The 16,883-nt window shown below is 37.7% G+C and overlaps 2 protein-coding genes across 2 annotated transcripts; both read left to right on the forward strand.

The window, feature by feature from the left end:
• The first annotated feature begins 210 nt into the window (after positions 1-210).
• Positions 211-2,838, forward strand: LOC122077640. Its single transcript, XM_042643577.1, has 3 exons — positions 211-972; positions 1,449-2,192; positions 2,498-2,838. The coding sequence occupies exons 1-3, from the start codon at positions 325-327 to the stop codon at positions 2,591-2,593; spliced, it is 1,488 nt and encodes a 495-aa protein (XP_042499511.1). The 5' UTR covers positions 211-324; the 3' UTR covers positions 2,594-2,838.
• Positions 2,839-9,442: 6,604 nt separating this feature from the next.
• On the forward strand, positions 9,443-12,591 carry LOC122077673. The gene is made up of 3 exons (XM_042643579.1): positions 9,443-10,096; positions 11,281-12,027; positions 12,330-12,591. The coding sequence occupies exons 1-3, from the start codon at positions 9,494-9,496 to the stop codon at positions 12,423-12,425; spliced, it is 1,446 nt and encodes a 481-aa protein (XP_042499513.1). The 5' UTR covers positions 9,443-9,493; the 3' UTR covers positions 12,426-12,591.
• Positions 12,592-16,883: the final 4,292 nt, after the last annotated feature.

Consider the following 16,883-nt stretch of genomic DNA (forward strand, 5'->3'; position numbering starts at 1 on the left):
AGTTAAAAAGTGAGAAGAGAGAAGAGGAAGAAGGAAGAAGGAAGAAGGAAGAAGAAAGAAAAGGAATACTGTTTCTACTTTAGAGAAAAAGTAAAGTTAAAAATTAAATAAATAAATAAAAAGCAAGAGGAAAGAATTCCAGGATCGATCCAAAAGATGATGCAAAAGGAAAAGCAGAAGCTTTGCCGAACAGATACAAAAGAGGAAAAGAAAAAGCAAGAGAGAGTTGCAGAGTCCAAAATATATATTTAAGGTCATTATAGATATAGAGGTGGGGAGAGAAATTAGGAACTGATTCTGTTGAAGAGCTTCTTGAATCAATCAATGGCTTCCCAAGAGTCACAGACCATCAGCCTGAAGCTTCTGATGGACAAGGAGAAGAACAGAGTAGTAATGGCTGAAGCTAACAGTGACTTTGTGGACATTCTTTTCAGCTTCTTGACTCTGCCCATGGGTACCATAGTGAGACTCATCAGTAAAGAACCACAACCAGTCATTATTGGGTCCATGACAAGTCTATACAAAGAGGTGGAGAATCTTGAGGAGCAGCATCTGCAGACTCACGTATGCAAGTCCATGCTACTTCATCCAACGAATCGTTCTGAAAATGAGTGCAGGAGACTGAAACTGAACATTGATGATGCAAAGGCCAAATACTATACTTGTGCTCATTGGATCAATTGCAGCCGAAGGTATAGTAACGGTGCTAATTATAGTACTTTCAAGAATGTTTTCTCCGGTGCTTGCGGGAAAATGATGGACAATGTCATATACATAGAGAAAGAATATGATGCTGCAAGAGCTGAAGGAGATGGAGGTGTGTTTGTTCGTGGAATGACCAAGTTCATGGTAACCGATGATTTGCAGGTACAGCCTACGTCTCCAGCTACTATCTTGACACTGTTGCATAAACTTGGGATCAAAGACATGAGTTCCCTCCAAGAGACCACATTGAGTATTGGCTCAAAGGAGGTATGAATGATTTTCACCTTGCAATGGATTTCTTTTACTTCTTGTGGATTGCCTCTTTTGTTTTCCTCTGGGCTAATCTTAAGGGCTTCAAAGGGTTTTAGGGTGACTATGCCTTTTGTTAAGTATGTCTAGAATTCTTGACCCGTTTTGAAGAATGACCTGGTCCAACATATTTTGGGTGGCGACCCGAATGGAAGTTTTCTGAGTATCTTTATTTGTCTTACAGCTTTCTGCTTAGGATCTTTGCTAAAGGCATTAATTTTATCACATTTTTGCGAATCTCTCTGTTTGTTAGACAAGGACTAGTCGGAGAATTGAAGAATCTCTCTGTTTGTTAAACTCCTTTGAGGTCTTTACGCGTATTTACTATTTAGTCTCTTTTACTGTGTTAGACAAGAATTCTGAGAATATATAATATGCTAATCTTAATTTTTCTGATAAGTTGTTTCTATTATTTTTTATGTCTTCATTTATAGATTTTGAATCTGCTCAAGGCATCGTTATTTTCCAAGACACCTCTGACTGATGTTTTCCTTAGAAAACAAGAAATATTTACATCTGAAGGCCTAAAATTTGAGATAGGAGATACAGAGCAATCTAAGAGTGGAAGTAATTTATTAAAATCTCCACTAGATATGACTATGAAGTTGACGATGAGCAAGTCAATGAACAAAGCATTATATGCTGAAGCTGAGGAAGACATGGTTAGCCTTCTCCTCAGTTTCCTTACCTTGCCTCTTGGATCCATTTTACAACTCTTTAATGGGAATTCATCACTGGAATCCATGGACAACTTGTACAAGAGCGCGGAATGTGCAAAAGCTACAAGGGATTGTAGTCTAAGGAACCTGCTGCTGCACCCCGGGCTCTGTCGTGCTTCCTATAACCCACTGCAAGTTAATGAATTTGAACCTCCTTCCTTGTGGTGTATAAGTTATGAAAATCCACAAAATAAAGATAACCAATACACTGGCTACCTGACTACTAAGCAGCAGCCTAATCTTGGTCGAAAAAATGAGTTTTGTGCACCATTACGGAATGAGTCTCCAACAAGTGGAACAACTGATCGAGGATTTCTCAAGGGACCGGCAACTTTCATGTTAACAGACAATTTGGGTTTCACTCCATTAGTCTCTATGTGGAGTCTATCCTTTCTTAAAAGCATGAAGGTTCCCCTAGATGACTTGGAGGTTCGGATGGTTAGCGTGGGCGCAGAGGAGGTGAGTAGTTCAAAAGTTTGAAAATTATGATGCTGTATAGATAATTAGGTAGTAGTGAATTACATCAACATTGGTTTTTTATTGTTTACATGTTGAATTCAAATCCATAAGGTCTGGTTAGGGGTTAAGGTTGGTAAGCTATATGTCCTGCCAACCTTTCCCTTGCATTCTTTCACCTCCAATGGATTGTTAATTTGTTATCTTCCACCAAAGCATGTAAGACAACCAATTTAATAAATGCCAATTGGATTATATGGGCATTAAGTCACGATTCTTACATCAATATTATAACTTCTGTGGTGCAGGCTTTGAAGCTATTGAAGGCTTCTCTCTTCTCCAGATCAGTACTGACTGATGTCTTCGTCAACTTTGGCCGAAAGAGACCCAAGCAAGAAAAATAAACCTTGATAAGAATATCATGGGATTTGAATCAAATAGCCTAGAGTTTAGTGACCTTTGTAAGGATCGTTTGATTTAATTAACTTGCTTGTAAAACTTAGAACTTGTGTTTTGGCTTTGGTGTCCCCCTTATAGAACTGCATACCAGTCTATATTGGTAGTAGTTAAGAGTTTGTTATTTTGTTGATCCAACATATTGTATATATTTAGAAAGCTTCAAAGAAATACAAAATGAGTCTTATCTGTCTATGCATAGAGATGAGGGATTCTTAATTTCAAATAATAAAGAAAACACTGACCAAGAAAAGTTCCAAAACTATCATATTGCAGGTAAGATTATTGACTTCTAAAGAGTCCAAGATCACAATTGCCTTCTCCAAATGAAATGTTGTTGGTGTACGATATTTTGTATTCCATCACAGTTTAATCCAGGGAGTACTGATGCAGGCGTCTCGACGGGCAGGATAGCGGTCCAGCTAACTGGTTAGCGGGCCGTAGGGGTTGCAAAGGGGGTGTAGGGGGGCGTGTATTTCCCCGCTCAAATTTTTTTATTTGAGGGCAGTTGTGTACTTTTTGGATTAGGATTTTTTGCTATATATTTGTAGCGAGGGTTTCTTTCTCTGTAATGCAAGCAATATTGAGAGGTGTGAGGGATGAACGTTGTAACCCTATTCTTCATTGATAGTGAAGCAAGATCTCATCTCACCGAGGACATATGCAATCTTGCCGAACCTCGTAAATCTATGTATATTGTTTGTTCTTGTTTTTTCATTATCTTATGCATCGTTTTAGAGCTGCGTTTCTACAAAATGTATCGATGAGGATTATAGCTGCTCCAATCCCCTAAATCTCATCTTCTAGTGTTGAGGTAGCTCTTTCAGATCCAACATGTGCTTCATGCTTTTTCTTCACTGTATTTATCCGAACAACAGACCAACCAACAATGCCAGTTAAAGGATCATAAGCACCATTTGTGAGAATAAATTTAGAATGTGTATAGCTTGAAGAGATATGCTGAATGAGTTGAGAAAATGATTGAATGTCAGAACTACAATAGTACTTAGAAGATGTGTAGGTAGTGGGCTGGGGGCAAAAATGCTCTTCCCTACACCATTTGTTAAAAAGCTCCAAGATGTGAGATGGATTCCAATTGGTGTTCATCACTACTATATTGCCCCTTTCCTGCCAGATTGTGTATGACACAAGGTTTCTTCTTCAATGTTTTATTTATTTATTTACAAAAAAAGAAGTTCACAAAGGTTCTATGAAGGTGAGTGCCAAATGTTTTGGACAACCAGCTCTTTCATTAAACCTCCTCTGTCGTATTCTGTTCTAATTCCTAATGAAGAGGATGCCCATGTGCATCCTTTGTTGGTTTATAATCAATTTTTAATAGACATTGAGGAAGTACCTAGTCCTCAACACCTTAACCCAAATGGATTTTGGTAATATCAATATCCTCTATTCTAGCCTGAGCAACATTGGTAGTTTATGATCTGCATTGCCTTGAATTTTGAAATCCTAAACCCTTTCATGTGCTCTGGCTTACAAATACCTTTCCAGCTTAAAAGGGGAATACCTTTTCTACAGTCTCAGCTATTTTTCCAAAATCTCAGCCTCCTCCAGTCTAACAATGTAAGTGATATTTGCACTGGTTTAGATGTCTCCACTACACTAGCCAAATCAGGAAAATTGTTCCCTCATTTTCCTTAATTGCAAACAAATGTTTTCCGACTGAGTCACTGTCAAGGGAGAATTCCTTGACCAAGGGATTCAGATGGTGTCCAAAGGATATCAAGGGATATATAGTACGAGAATATTATTTACTTCATACAATGGGATGTGAGAGTAATAATTAATGACCTTATAGAAGTAGATTAATCCCTCCCAAGGGGGTAGCGCATGGTGAGCAATGAACTTGGTGCGAGTCATAAACTTGGACATCCTAAGTTCAACTCCCACTAGGCACACCTTGGGCCACTTATACGGGGTGTTTAGTGTTCTTCACTGCTTTCAGTGAAAGTTGAATGATTCTCATTAACCCCAGTATGACCTGATCTATGTGGTTGTAGGGTCAGTATGGACCCATGGGACTAGTCAGGCCGAAAGCCTGGATACCCGTCATTAGCAAAAAAAAAAAAAAAAGAATCCCTCCTCTATGGGTGGAGGAAACTTTCTCCAACATTTTGATGGAAAAGATTTGTTAATTTAATGGTCATTGGTTGGAGCAACTTTGTTTTATAAAAAAAAAAAAAAAAAGTTAAGGACAACTTTTGATTTATTAAACAAAAGGAGGATGTAAAAAAAAAAAAACATTTTTTTTGGGGAAAGTAGTCGATGCATGATACTACATTTTCAGACAGTGACCATCACATTAGAATGCCTTAAGATAGAAGGAATGAATTACCAATTTTTTCCTTTAATACATTAAAAATTATTTATATAAAAAGTGCACTATAATTTCATAATCTAAATCGCTTCAAATGTATTCACAATGCACCAAGATAAAATATAATAATAATAATAATAAATAAATCAACATTGCTACCATACATTCAAAAATCGTTGCCAAATATAAGGGAGGTAAGAGGCCAAACCCTCTCCTAGACCATGACCTCTTTCAACAATCTCATACCATCCAAAGAGTGTGAGAGGCACCTTTAGGTGTGAGGACCCACACCCAATGGACGATGTGAGATTATTGCAGGAGGTTATGATCTAGGAAAGGATTCGAACACAAAAACTAATCCCTCAACATCTAATATCACTACACAATTACAATATCCAAACTCATTCTCTCTCTCTCCTCCTCTTTGAAATTACTCCTTTATCCCTCCTATATGATGTCTCATCATGTGCCCCTATTGATGCTACCCGCTAATGTATAGCATATGGACAGCCTGCTCATCCCTCTCCCATGACTCAAACATTGTACAAATTATCCCCCCCCCCAATCATGTGCCAAAAACCAAGAGACAAAAAAGAGCAAAAGATAATCCATCAACGACCAAGGACTCCAACTTTATACGTTCATATTTACTCTACAACAAAGTTGGCCATCAAAATCACATCCCACACAAAGATTTTTTTTTTTTTTTGATAAGTAGGGAGGGGAAGTAGGTAATAGCCAAGAGACTCGAACTCGAGACCTCCTGATGAGCAAAGGATTTTTGCACACTACAGCTCACCAACTGCATTGAACAGTTATTGTTACACACAAAGATCCATACCTGGGTTCTAGGTATCAATATGTGGCCATATCATTATTGATATTTATCTCTCCGATGTGATACCTGATACCATGCTTTTAGGGAAAAAAAATCTTCTCTAATGCCAAATGTTTTGGATAAGCACTCTTTCATTGAACCTCCCTTGCTGTCCTCTGTTCTGGTTCCTAATAAAGAGGCTGCCCAGGTTTCACAAGTGGAAATGAGATGAGAACATGTCAATGTTAGGCATCCAAGGATCTGAATAGACATTGGGGAAGTACCTACTCTTCAAAAATTTTATCCAAATGGATTCTAGTAACATCAATATCCTCTATCTTAGCCTGATCAACATTGGTAGATTATGATCTTTAAACCTTTCATGTGTTCTGGCTTACAAATAACTTTCCAGCTTAAAAGGGAAAATACCCTTTCTACAGTCTGAGCTATTCCTCTAAAAATTGGATTTAGGGAGTCTAATTGTGAGTGGATTGACTCAGGAAGCTAATTTGATGACATCCAAAAACTTGGGATTGATACCATAACCAATCAAATTGTAGCAGATAGAAGTCTTAATTGATAAGATTCGAACTGAACATTAACCATGTCGACTATATGTCTCAAATGAGCTTTTGGATCTCTGATCGAAACAGTGGGAACTGGGGAACCCAGCTGGTACTTTGTATGCATAGCCAAATTAGGAGATACTTGCAAATCTCAACCTCATCCAATCTAAATGTAAGAGATACTTGCATTGTTTTAGATATGCCCACTACACTAGCCAAAGTAGGAAAATTGTTTCCTTATTTGCTTTATTTACACCCACAGTCGATGGGGAATCCCTTGACCGAGGTGTTTGGACTTCCAGATGGTGTTCAAAGGGTATCAGAAGATAGAATATGAGTATTATCGACTTCATACAATAGAAGATGGGAGTAATACATATTTAAGGACTTTATAAAAGTGGCTAAACTCTTCTCCATGAGTGGAGCCATCGAGGAAAACTTTCTCCATCGTTTTGATGGGAAAGATTTGTTAGACTAATGGTTATTGGTAGGGACAGCTTTGTATGGATATTAAATAAGGGAACAAAAGAAGGATGAAGAAAATCAAAGAAAAAGTTACTAGAAAGCAGTTCTCCTCTGCTAACTCCTTTCCTTCTATCTTAAGGCATTCTAATTTGATGGTTTTTTTTTTTTTTTTTTGGAGGGATCGCTCGTTGATCCGGGTAACAGTTCCTCTTTTATGCAATTTCAAAGACTTCCCTAACCCCGAAGGTACTTATGCATTAAGATTTGTTTATGTGGTTCATATCCTGTGGTAAAACCCTAGTATTGTTTTAGATGGAGTTAATTCTCAAAGTTGATCCAAAACCAAATCATACGTGGATTTGACAAGTCTTGTTTCTATTGATGGAAGATCTTACCCCTAACTTATACATGATGTCCATGAATGAGTACGGTGGCAGTATTTCTCACAGTAGCAAATCAAACTTGAATTTGTAGATAATTTTTTAGGGGGAAAAAGGCTACATGGTCATGTATACCATGGCCCTGATACAAGATGCTATGAAATCACTGCCCACTCTCTATAAAATCATAAAATTCTATCCTTGTTGATACCCCTCTGCTCACTCTCATTGGCCCCTAAGTTGATGCAAGGGTTACATGACCAAGTGGCAACCTTTTTTCTTGTTTCTCCATCACAAATTTATAAACTCATATATAACTCAAGGGAAAAGGGCTAGGCACATCGCCCATGAGTGGCACAGTACGGGTGTCAATCGGTTGGGCCAATCGAATTTTAGTCAATCTTTATTGGGCTTCCCCACTTTAGGACCTTACACCATGACTGACCCGTTTAAGTAATCAGTCCTCATATGCTAAACATGGTCCCATTTATAAACGGTCGTTCTGGAATAATCGGACTAAATGAGCCTTAGTCAGGATTTAAGCAGGCTAATGATACATTTACTTCTAAACGGGCTATAATTAGGCTTTAAATGATGTTCAAACATGTTGGACTTAGTAAACAAGGCTCTAAGCGGGTCATAAACATGCCTTAAACATGTTGAGTTGAGGCGGGCTATTAATCGGTTGGTCCCAGTTCGACGTCAATCAAGTAGCACCCTTACAACGAGAACTACCTATTAACAAATGTGTCCGACATATTTAATAATCGGGCAGAGCCAATTTAGGTTTTAAATGGACATGATCAATCGGGCATGTGCCCATTGTGTCTTATCTCTCTCCTTCCCCTTTGAAATGATTCCCTTGCCCCTCTCATAGGATGCCCCATTCTGTGACCCCATTGGTGCCACCTACTAATGTGCAACATGTGGGCAGCATGCCTATCCCTCTTTCACAACTCAAAACACTCTACAAATTATCCACCCAACCATGTGCCAGTGTGCCAAACCCAAGAAGAGAAAAGAAAAAATAAATGAAGGGTATGTGGCCGTACCATAGTTAGTAAATTCGTATATAATACGTGATTTTTTGCCGTATTTGAACATTTCAATCAAAATGTCATAATTTGGCATATCAATCCAAAAAATCTGTATTATATGCGTATTCTATAGTTATCAGTATTATACGTGTTATACGTTTTATTCTTATTAATACATTTAGTTTAGGCCCAAAAACAAACTCAACCCCAAGAGTCAAAACGACACTTCTCATTTTTCGTAGGTTTCTCGATTTTGAGAAAAATGTGGATGACATTCGTCTCCCTTTCTTATGAATCAACTGTTGGCTGTTAAAATTGAATTATTAAATATCTAAATGGACCTACACGCGATCTGATTTGGTTTTAGAACACGAATCCACATCAGTAGGGGTTGTTGATAATTTTATTGTTTAATAAGATAATATCAATAATAATATTTTAATTTGTTAAATGATTATCCACATGCTATTATTATTATTATTTTGACAAATATATGCTATTATTTACTATGATAGAAAATTGTTGATAGATCACCTATCAACATTAGTTATGATAGACATGATTAAACTTAATTAATATTATATGTAAAAAAAAATTATATATATATATGAGAAATTATCCCCCAATTGAAAAGCTAGATTGGATATAGGTGTTCATGAGAGCATAGGATATTAGAATTTAGTTGTAAACAATTAGTTTTAGATCATTTTTAGTACCAGAATAAATCCGTATTTTTGCTTCCGAATTTGTACATAGTAAAATCGTATTTAACATGTACCATATCATTGCTGTATGCGTTTTATTACGTCAGATTTTGATAAATGTATTATTACCATGTGGTCCATCTAATTACCTTACGTATTTGTTTCCATATTATTGCTTTCCCCTAACTTAATTAACTATGGGCCGTGCCTGTGATATCGCGGATAATATGACATACTTCATACCCTATTTTTATGATCCATTCACTAATCAATCAGGAAAACCGAAGTCCGAAGCAAAAGACGCAAAAGCAAAAGAACACAATCAAAAGAGAAAAAGTAAAAGCTAAAGAAATGCGTTCCACGATCAGTCCAAAGGATGACACAAAAGGGAGAGCAGAACAGAACAGAAACAAAAGAGAAAAAGAAAAAGCAAGAGAGAGTTCCACAGAGGGGCCAAAATATATATAGGGTAATTATAGACACACAGGTCGGGGAAAGAAATTAGGAGCTGATTCTCTTGACGAGTTGCTTGAATCAATCAACCATGGCCTCTCAAGAAGTGTCACAGACCATAAGTCTGAAGGTTGTGATGGACAAGGAGAAGAACAGAGTTGTAATGGCTGAAGCTGACAGTGACTTGGTGGACATTCTTTTAAGCTTCTTGACTATGCCAATGGGAACCATAGTGAGACTCATTAGCAAACAACCAGAGCCTGCCATTATTGGGTCCATGACCAGTCTATACAAAGCGGTGGAGAATCTTGAGGAGCAGCTTCTGCAGACTCACATATGCAAGTCCATGCTACTTGATCCAAGGAATCCTTCTGGAAAAGAGTGCTTGAGACTGAAACTGAACATTGATGACACAAAGCCCAAGTACTACATTTGCTGCCGAAACTATAGTACTTTCAAGAATGTTGCATGCAATTATTGCAGGAAAATGATGGACAAGGTGATATACATGGAAAAAGAAGATCCCGAAGGAGATGGAGAAGTGTTTGTTTGTGGACTGACCAAGTTCATGGTAACCGATGATTTACATGTAGAGCCCATGGCCCCAGCTACCATTTTGACACTGTTGCACAAACTTGGGATCAAAGATATGAGTTCCCTCCAAGAGACAACACTGAGTATTGGCTCCGAGGAGGTATGACTTTCACTTAATTGCAATGGCTTTCTACTTTTATTTTTATATATTTATTTATTTTTAAATTTTTGGTTCAATTGTGTTTTTGTAACAGTCACGTTGTGGGTTGGAAACATGAAAACAGCCTCTTTGCAAAGCAAGGGTAAGGCTGCGTACATTTGCCTCTCCCACACCTTATAGTAGCCAGAGCCTCGTGCATTGGGATACTATATATATATATATATATATATATAATTAAAACTACAGCTTTTGATTGATAAGTAGAAATAAGGGAATAAAGTTCTGCATTAGGTAAAATCGATCGGTAAAATAAGGCAGTAGAACACCCCGTTTTTGCGGAGAGGCTGTTTTCCAACTCTGACCAATGACCAATAAGTTATAATAGAGCAGCTTTACCACTGCACCAAGGTTCACCCTCTTTTCTACCTTCTCATATGTTAGTCTTTTCCTTTGTGAGGAGGCATTTCTTTTACTTAACGTATGTTACGGGCTTCAAAAGGGCCAGTTTTAGAGAGACTACTTACATATGCTGCTAGTTGGGTTCTCGACTTCTTGCCTTATTTGGGGCTTGACTGCTATCCTTCCCTTTGAGATTGAATTTTCAGTATCTTTCTTGGTCTTTCATCCCATTGTGCTTTTTTTTTTTTTTTGGTAATCAAAAAGGGTGCTCCATGGTAGTGATCATAGCCCCAAGGACAAGCCCCCGTACGGCGAGCAGCGCTTCCGCAGGACCAATGGGCAATAGTGGGCATGCCAAGACTCGAACCCATAATCAGCCGACTCGAGCGGTGATGGGTTGAGGGCATTTTCACCACTAGGCTACCAACCCCATTGGTATCCCATTGTGCTTTCTTACCTTGGAGCTTGCATAAGGCCTTATTGACATTTTTGTGAATATTTCTCTCTGTTATACAAGGACTAATTAGAGAATTGAAGAATGAAGACTAATAAAAACTCCTTTAAGGTCTTTTTGTGTATTAATTAGCTATTTAGTCTCTTTTACTGTGTTAGACAAGATCTCAGTGAGTCTTTGGTTTTGGGATCTTATAATTCAGTTATTCACTGTTTCAAGTATTTAAGTACACTAGGTTACTTTTGATCTTTTGTATTTGTTGCATATAGACAATACAACAATCTTAACTTACTGAAATTTTGCTTCTATTAACTTTTGTCTTCATTTATAGATCCTGCATCTGCTCAAGGGATCTTTATTTTCCAAGACACCTCTGACAGATTTGTTTCTTAGAAAGCAAGGATTCATATCTGAAAGCCTAAATTTTGAGAGAGGAGATGCAATGGAGTCTAAGAGTGAAAGTATTTTATTGAAATCTCCACTAGATATGACTATGAAGTTAACGATGAGTAAGTCGATGAACAAAGCATTATATGCTGAAATTAGCGAAGACATGGGTAACTTTCTCCTCAGCTTGCTTACCTTGCCTCTTGGATCCATTTTACAACTATTGAATGGGAATTCATCACTGGTATCCATGGACAATCTGTACAAGAGTGTGGAATGTTCAAAAGTTACGAGGGATGATAGTATAAGAGATCTGCTGCTGCACCCTGGCCTCTGCCGTCCTTCCTACAATCCACTAGGAGTGAATGTAATTGATCTGCCTTATTCCTTGTGGTTGACAAGTTATCAAAATCCACAAAATAAAGATAATAACCCTCACACTAGCTACCTGACTACTAAGCAGCAGTCTAATCGCGGTCGTACAAATGAACAATGCTATTGTTTAACGATTAATTCTCAAACAAGTCAAATTGCAGGTCGAGGATTTCTCAAGGGACCGGCAACTTTCATGGTAACAGACAATTTGGTTATCACTCCACTAGTCTCTATGTGGAGTTTCTCCTTTCTTAAAAGCATGGAGGTTCCCCTAGATGACTTGGAGGTTCGGATGGTTAGCATTGGCACAGAGCAGGTGAGTGGTTCAAAAGTTTTGAAAATTATGATGCATCATAGATAATCAGGTAGAAGTAGTGAACTACATCAGCATTGGATTCTTATGGTTTACATGTTGAATTCAAAACCATATGGTCTAGTCAGGGATTAAGGTTGGGGGGCTATATGTCCTGGAAACCTTTCCCCTGCATTCATACACCTCCATTGGATTTGTTACCTTCCACCAAATTATGTAACAGTGCCCATGTTATCAATTCCAATTGGATTAGAAGGGCATTAAGTCATGCTTCTTACATCAGTATTATAACTTTTGTGATGCAGGCTTTGAAGTTATTGAAGGCTTCTCTCATCTCCAAATCGGTATTGACTGATGTCTTCATCAACCCTGGCCGAAAGAGACCCAAGCAAGAAAAATAAACCCTGATGAGGAAATCATAGGATTTGAGCCAATAGTCTAGAGTTCAGTGACTTTTGTAAGGATCGTTTGATTTAATTAACTTGCTTGTAAACCATGGATTTGTGTTTGGCTTCGATGTTCCCCTTATAGAAAACTATCATATGGTAAATAAGATTAATGGCTTCTGGCTTCTAAAAAGAACCATCTGTGAGAATTTATAAATTCTGAAAGTGATGTGCAATGTGTATGGCTTGAAGTGATCTCCTGAATGAGTTCAGAAAAATGATAAGACTGTCAGAACTACAACAGTACTTAGAAGATGTATGTGGTCAGTAGTTCAAGTTCACTTGCACCTCTTTGTCTTATCTTTCTTTCTCTTAAATAGAATGACCTCATTTCCCTCTGATGTATGATATCATTTTGTCGCACTTCATTGGTGCACTCCTCTATGTCGCTTATTTGGAGAACACTCTCCCTATTATAAAAATATTTGATTGGTATAAGAATTCTATGTCATTCAATTTTTTTTTAATTCAAACCGAATGAAACTTGTTGGGTGAGTTATACAACTAGATTATGGTCTAGGAAGGCCAGTCCCATTTTTTCGGTAAATGAAGGCCAATCCAATTGATGATATACTAATTTGGATGCTCTAGATAGACCGTACTATATAAATAAGTTGATATTGGAATGTCCAAATCAATTAAATATAAATCTATCCATATTTGAAGATATAATTGTAACAATTGCTAAAACCTAAAAATAAATGATTCAGACCAATCTTATGATTTTTAAAAATATCACCCTCCCCTGGTGGCAGTCAATGGTTACAATCCGTGCTAGCAGCCAAATATATGGAATTTCAAAGGGTATTTTAGAAAATACAAAAACCTAGAAAGGTACTTGTGAACCCTAGGGGGAAGTGAATTATTTCATTTCTTTGACTACAACCTGAACAACAGCTAAATTTAGTTCATAATTGGTTACATAATTTTGAGTGATATTGAAAGAAAATAATTACATGGTAAATGGAGTAAAAAAAAAGCACATAGGTTGTTAAGCCCAGATCAGGATGAACTCTCCCACCGGTCCACATTCCAATCCAAGGCCATGGATGGTGTGAGAATAATGAGATGGGGTTGGAGAGTTCAGCGGATCCAAATTTTAGGTTGTTTACCAAGGGAAAAAAAAAAAAGGCATGTAGGACAGATCCAAGGGCTGGGAACACCTTAGACTGCGTGTCTAAGGCTCCCAGAGGAGCTCGATCCCCCATGGAGATGCATGCTCCTACTTCCAACGCTTAAAAGAGCGCGGGGATTCCATGAAAAGAGTCCAACTTCTTTAGTTCGTTTACTGTTTTCTATGGGTTGCTGATCCATTTTAATGGGTATATGAATCGCCATTGACTGGGTCTTACAAGTATTTAATATCAACTTAGATTCTACTAATCTTTTGTTTCCAATGTAAAATTACTTTTTTTATCTTTAGTTCACCCAATTATGACTTCAGTAGGAGGGTAGTGGAAAGGGTGACAAGTCCCGAGTCTCCCTGAATCGAATCAGTTACAACTAGACAAAGCTTTATATAGATCATCATAGACAGAGGTTGTGGAAAAGAAAAGGGGGAGCCAATTCTTTGGAAGGTTGCTTAGATAAATCAACAATGGCTACTAAAGGGTCACAGACCATAAGCCTGAAGGTTCTGATGGACAAGAAAACAAAGAAAGTAGTAATGGCTGAAACTAACAGTGACTTTTGGACATTCTTTTCAGCTTCTTGACTATGCCCATGGGAACCATAGTGAGACTCATCAGCAAAAAATCACAGCCAGCCACTATTGGGCCCTTGACCAGTCTATACAAAGGGGTGGAGAATCTTGAGGAACAGCTTCTGCAAACTCATATATGCAAGTCCATGATACTTCATCCAAGGAATCCTTCTGAAATGAGTGCAGGAGACTGAAACTGAACATTGATGATACAAAACCCAAGTACTATACTTGTGCTGATTGGATCAATTGCAGCCGACATTATAGTTGGTACTTGTGGGAAAATTATGGACATGGTCATAAGCATGGCAAAAGAAGATGAGGGGGCTGCGATTCCCGAAGAAGATGGAGGAGTGTTTGTTTGTGGACTGACCAAGTTCATGGTGACAGATGATTTGCAGGTAGAGACCATGTCTCCATCTACTATTGTGACACTGTTGAACAAACTTGAGATCAAAGACATGAGTTCCCTCCAAGAGACCACACTGAGTATTGGCTCAGAGGAGTATGATTTTCACCTAATTTCGATGGGTCTTAACTTAAGCTCTGTTTTCCTGCCCTATGGGAGACTGCTATCCTACCCTATGGGCTTGATTGTTCAGTATTATTAGTCTTACTGAAAAATTTGATTGTGTTGTCTTTTATTTCTGCATTTATAGATCCTGAATCTGCTCAAGGGATTGTTATTTTCAAAGACACCTCACAGATGTGTTTCTTAGAAAGCAAGAATCTACATCTGAAGGCCTAAACTTTGACATAGGAGATGCAGAGCAGTCTAAGAGTGGAAGTATATTCAAATCTTCACTAGATACAACTACGAAGTTAACGATTTGTAAGTCGATGAACAAAGTATTATATGCTGAAGCTGGGGAAGACCAGGTTAACTTTCTCCTCAGCTTCCTTACCTTGCCTCTTGCATCCATTTTACAACTATTCAATGGGAATTCTTCACTGGGATCAATGGACAACTTGTACAAGAGCGTGGAAAGTTCAAAAGTTATAAGGAATGATAGTCTAAGGAACCTGCTGTTGCACCCCGGGCTCTGCTGTGGTTCTTACAACCCACTACAAGTAAATGAAATTGAACGTCCTTGCTTGTGGTGTAGAAGTTATAAAATCCCTTAGAACAAAGATAACCTTTACAATGGCTACCTGACTACTAAGCCGCAGATTTGTCTTGGTCATACAAGAGAGATTATTTCACAGTTACAGAATAAGTCTCCAACAAGTGAAACAACAGGTCAAGGATTTCTCAAGGGACCGGCGACTTTCATGGTAACAGATAATTTGGTTTTTACTCCACTAGTCTCTATGTGGAGTCTCTTCTTTCTTCAAAGCATGAAGGTTTCCATAGATGACTTGGAGGTTAGGATGGTTAGTGTGGATGGGAAGCAGGTGAGTAGCTCAAAAGTTTTGAAAATTATGATGCATCATAGATAATCAGGTAGAAGTAGTGAAGTACTTCAGTACTGTATTCTTATATACTGTGAAAATGTATAGGGTTTTGATTCAGAACCATATGTTCTGATCATGGTGAAGGTAGGTAAGGTATATGTCTTGCCAAACCTTTCCCCTACATTCATACACCTCCATTGGATTGTTATCTTCCACCAAATTGTGTAACAAGCTTAAATTCCAATTGGATTATAAGTTCTTAGATTAATATTACTTTTGTGATGCAGGCTTTCAAGCTATTGAAGGCTTCTCTCTTCTCCAAATCGGTACTGACTGATGTCTTCATCAACTTTGGCCTAAAGAATCCCAAGCAAGATAAGTAAACTTTGATAAAGACGTCATAGGATTTAAATCAAATAGCGTAGAGTTCAGTGACCTTTGTAAGAGTTTGAGTTAATTAACTTGCTCCTAAAACGTATACTTGTGTTTGGCATTAATGTTGCTCTTATAGAACAGCATACTAGTCTGAGATAGGTGAAATTTATCACTCTTAGTTGGGTTCTTGAGTTCTTACCTTACTGTGGCTTGACTGCTATCTGGCCCTTTGGGCTATATTTTTAAGTATCTTTATTTATCTTTAATCTCATTCTGCTTTGTATCTTGCAAAAGGCCTTAATTGGCACATTTTTCTGAATCTGTCTCTTTGTTATACAAAGACTAGTTGGAGATTTGAAGAATGAAGACTTATAAACTAATTTAAGGTCTTTGTGTATTTATTGTTTTAATCTCCTATACTGTGTTACTCAAGAATTCATTCAGTTTTTGGGTTGGTGATTCTATAAATCAGCTATTCACTGTTTCAAGTATTATGGGTATATTAGGTACAAGTTATGCAGTGAGTGGAGTGATGCAGTGAGCATTGGATAGCTGAGAGCATCCGGGCATGCGCCCCAAGGTCCTCTCGGCCATCCGATGCTCACTGCATCATTGCACTAACTGTAAAGGATGTTTTTCAGGTATAGGTACCTCAATTTTTTAATTATTTACAGACTATATGTCCAATCTTAATGAAAAATTGCTTCGATTTCCAATCTCAATTTTTGAATTATTTACGGACTACATGTTAGCTTTCATGTTCAAATTTAATTATATGACCTTGGCATGCATCATACCTGTTAATACAAATGGAATTCTCTAATATTATCAACTTTGCAGCTTACCCAAGCAAGAAAAATAGACCTTAATAAGTACATCATGGGAGTTAAAATAGTATAGAGTTCAGTGATCTCTGTAAGGGTCGTTTGATCTAATTTACT

Source organism: Macadamia integrifolia, chromosome 1 (assembly GCF_013358625.1).
Source record: "Macadamia integrifolia cultivar HAES 741 chromosome 1, SCU_Mint_v3, whole genome shotgun sequence".
Classification (NCBI taxonomy): domain Eukaryota; kingdom Viridiplantae; phylum Streptophyta; class Magnoliopsida; order Proteales; family Proteaceae; genus Macadamia; species Macadamia integrifolia.

Coding starts and splice junctions, on each gene's coding strand:
- LOC122077640 (XM_042643577.1), top strand. CDS start 325: ATGGCTTCCCAAGAGTCACAGACCATCAGCCTGAAGCTTCTGATGGAC. Junction 973..1,448: donor TGAGTATTGGCTCAAAGGAG/GTATGAATGATT, acceptor CTTCATTTATAG/ATTTTGAATCTGCTCAAGGC. Junction 2,193..2,497: donor TTAGCGTGGGCGCAGAGGAG/GTGAGTAGTTCA, acceptor TCTGTGGTGCAG/GCTTTGAAGCTATTGAAGGC.
- LOC122077673 (XM_042643579.1), top strand. CDS start 9,494: ATGGCCTCTCAAGAAGTGTCACAGACCATAAGTCTGAAGGTTGTGATG. Junction 10,097..11,280: donor TGAGTATTGGCTCCGAGGAG/GTATGACTTTCA, acceptor CTTCATTTATAG/ATCCTGCATCTGCTCAAGGG. Junction 12,028..12,329: donor TTAGCATTGGCACAGAGCAG/GTGAGTGGTTCA, acceptor TTTGTGATGCAG/GCTTTGAAGTTATTGAAGGC.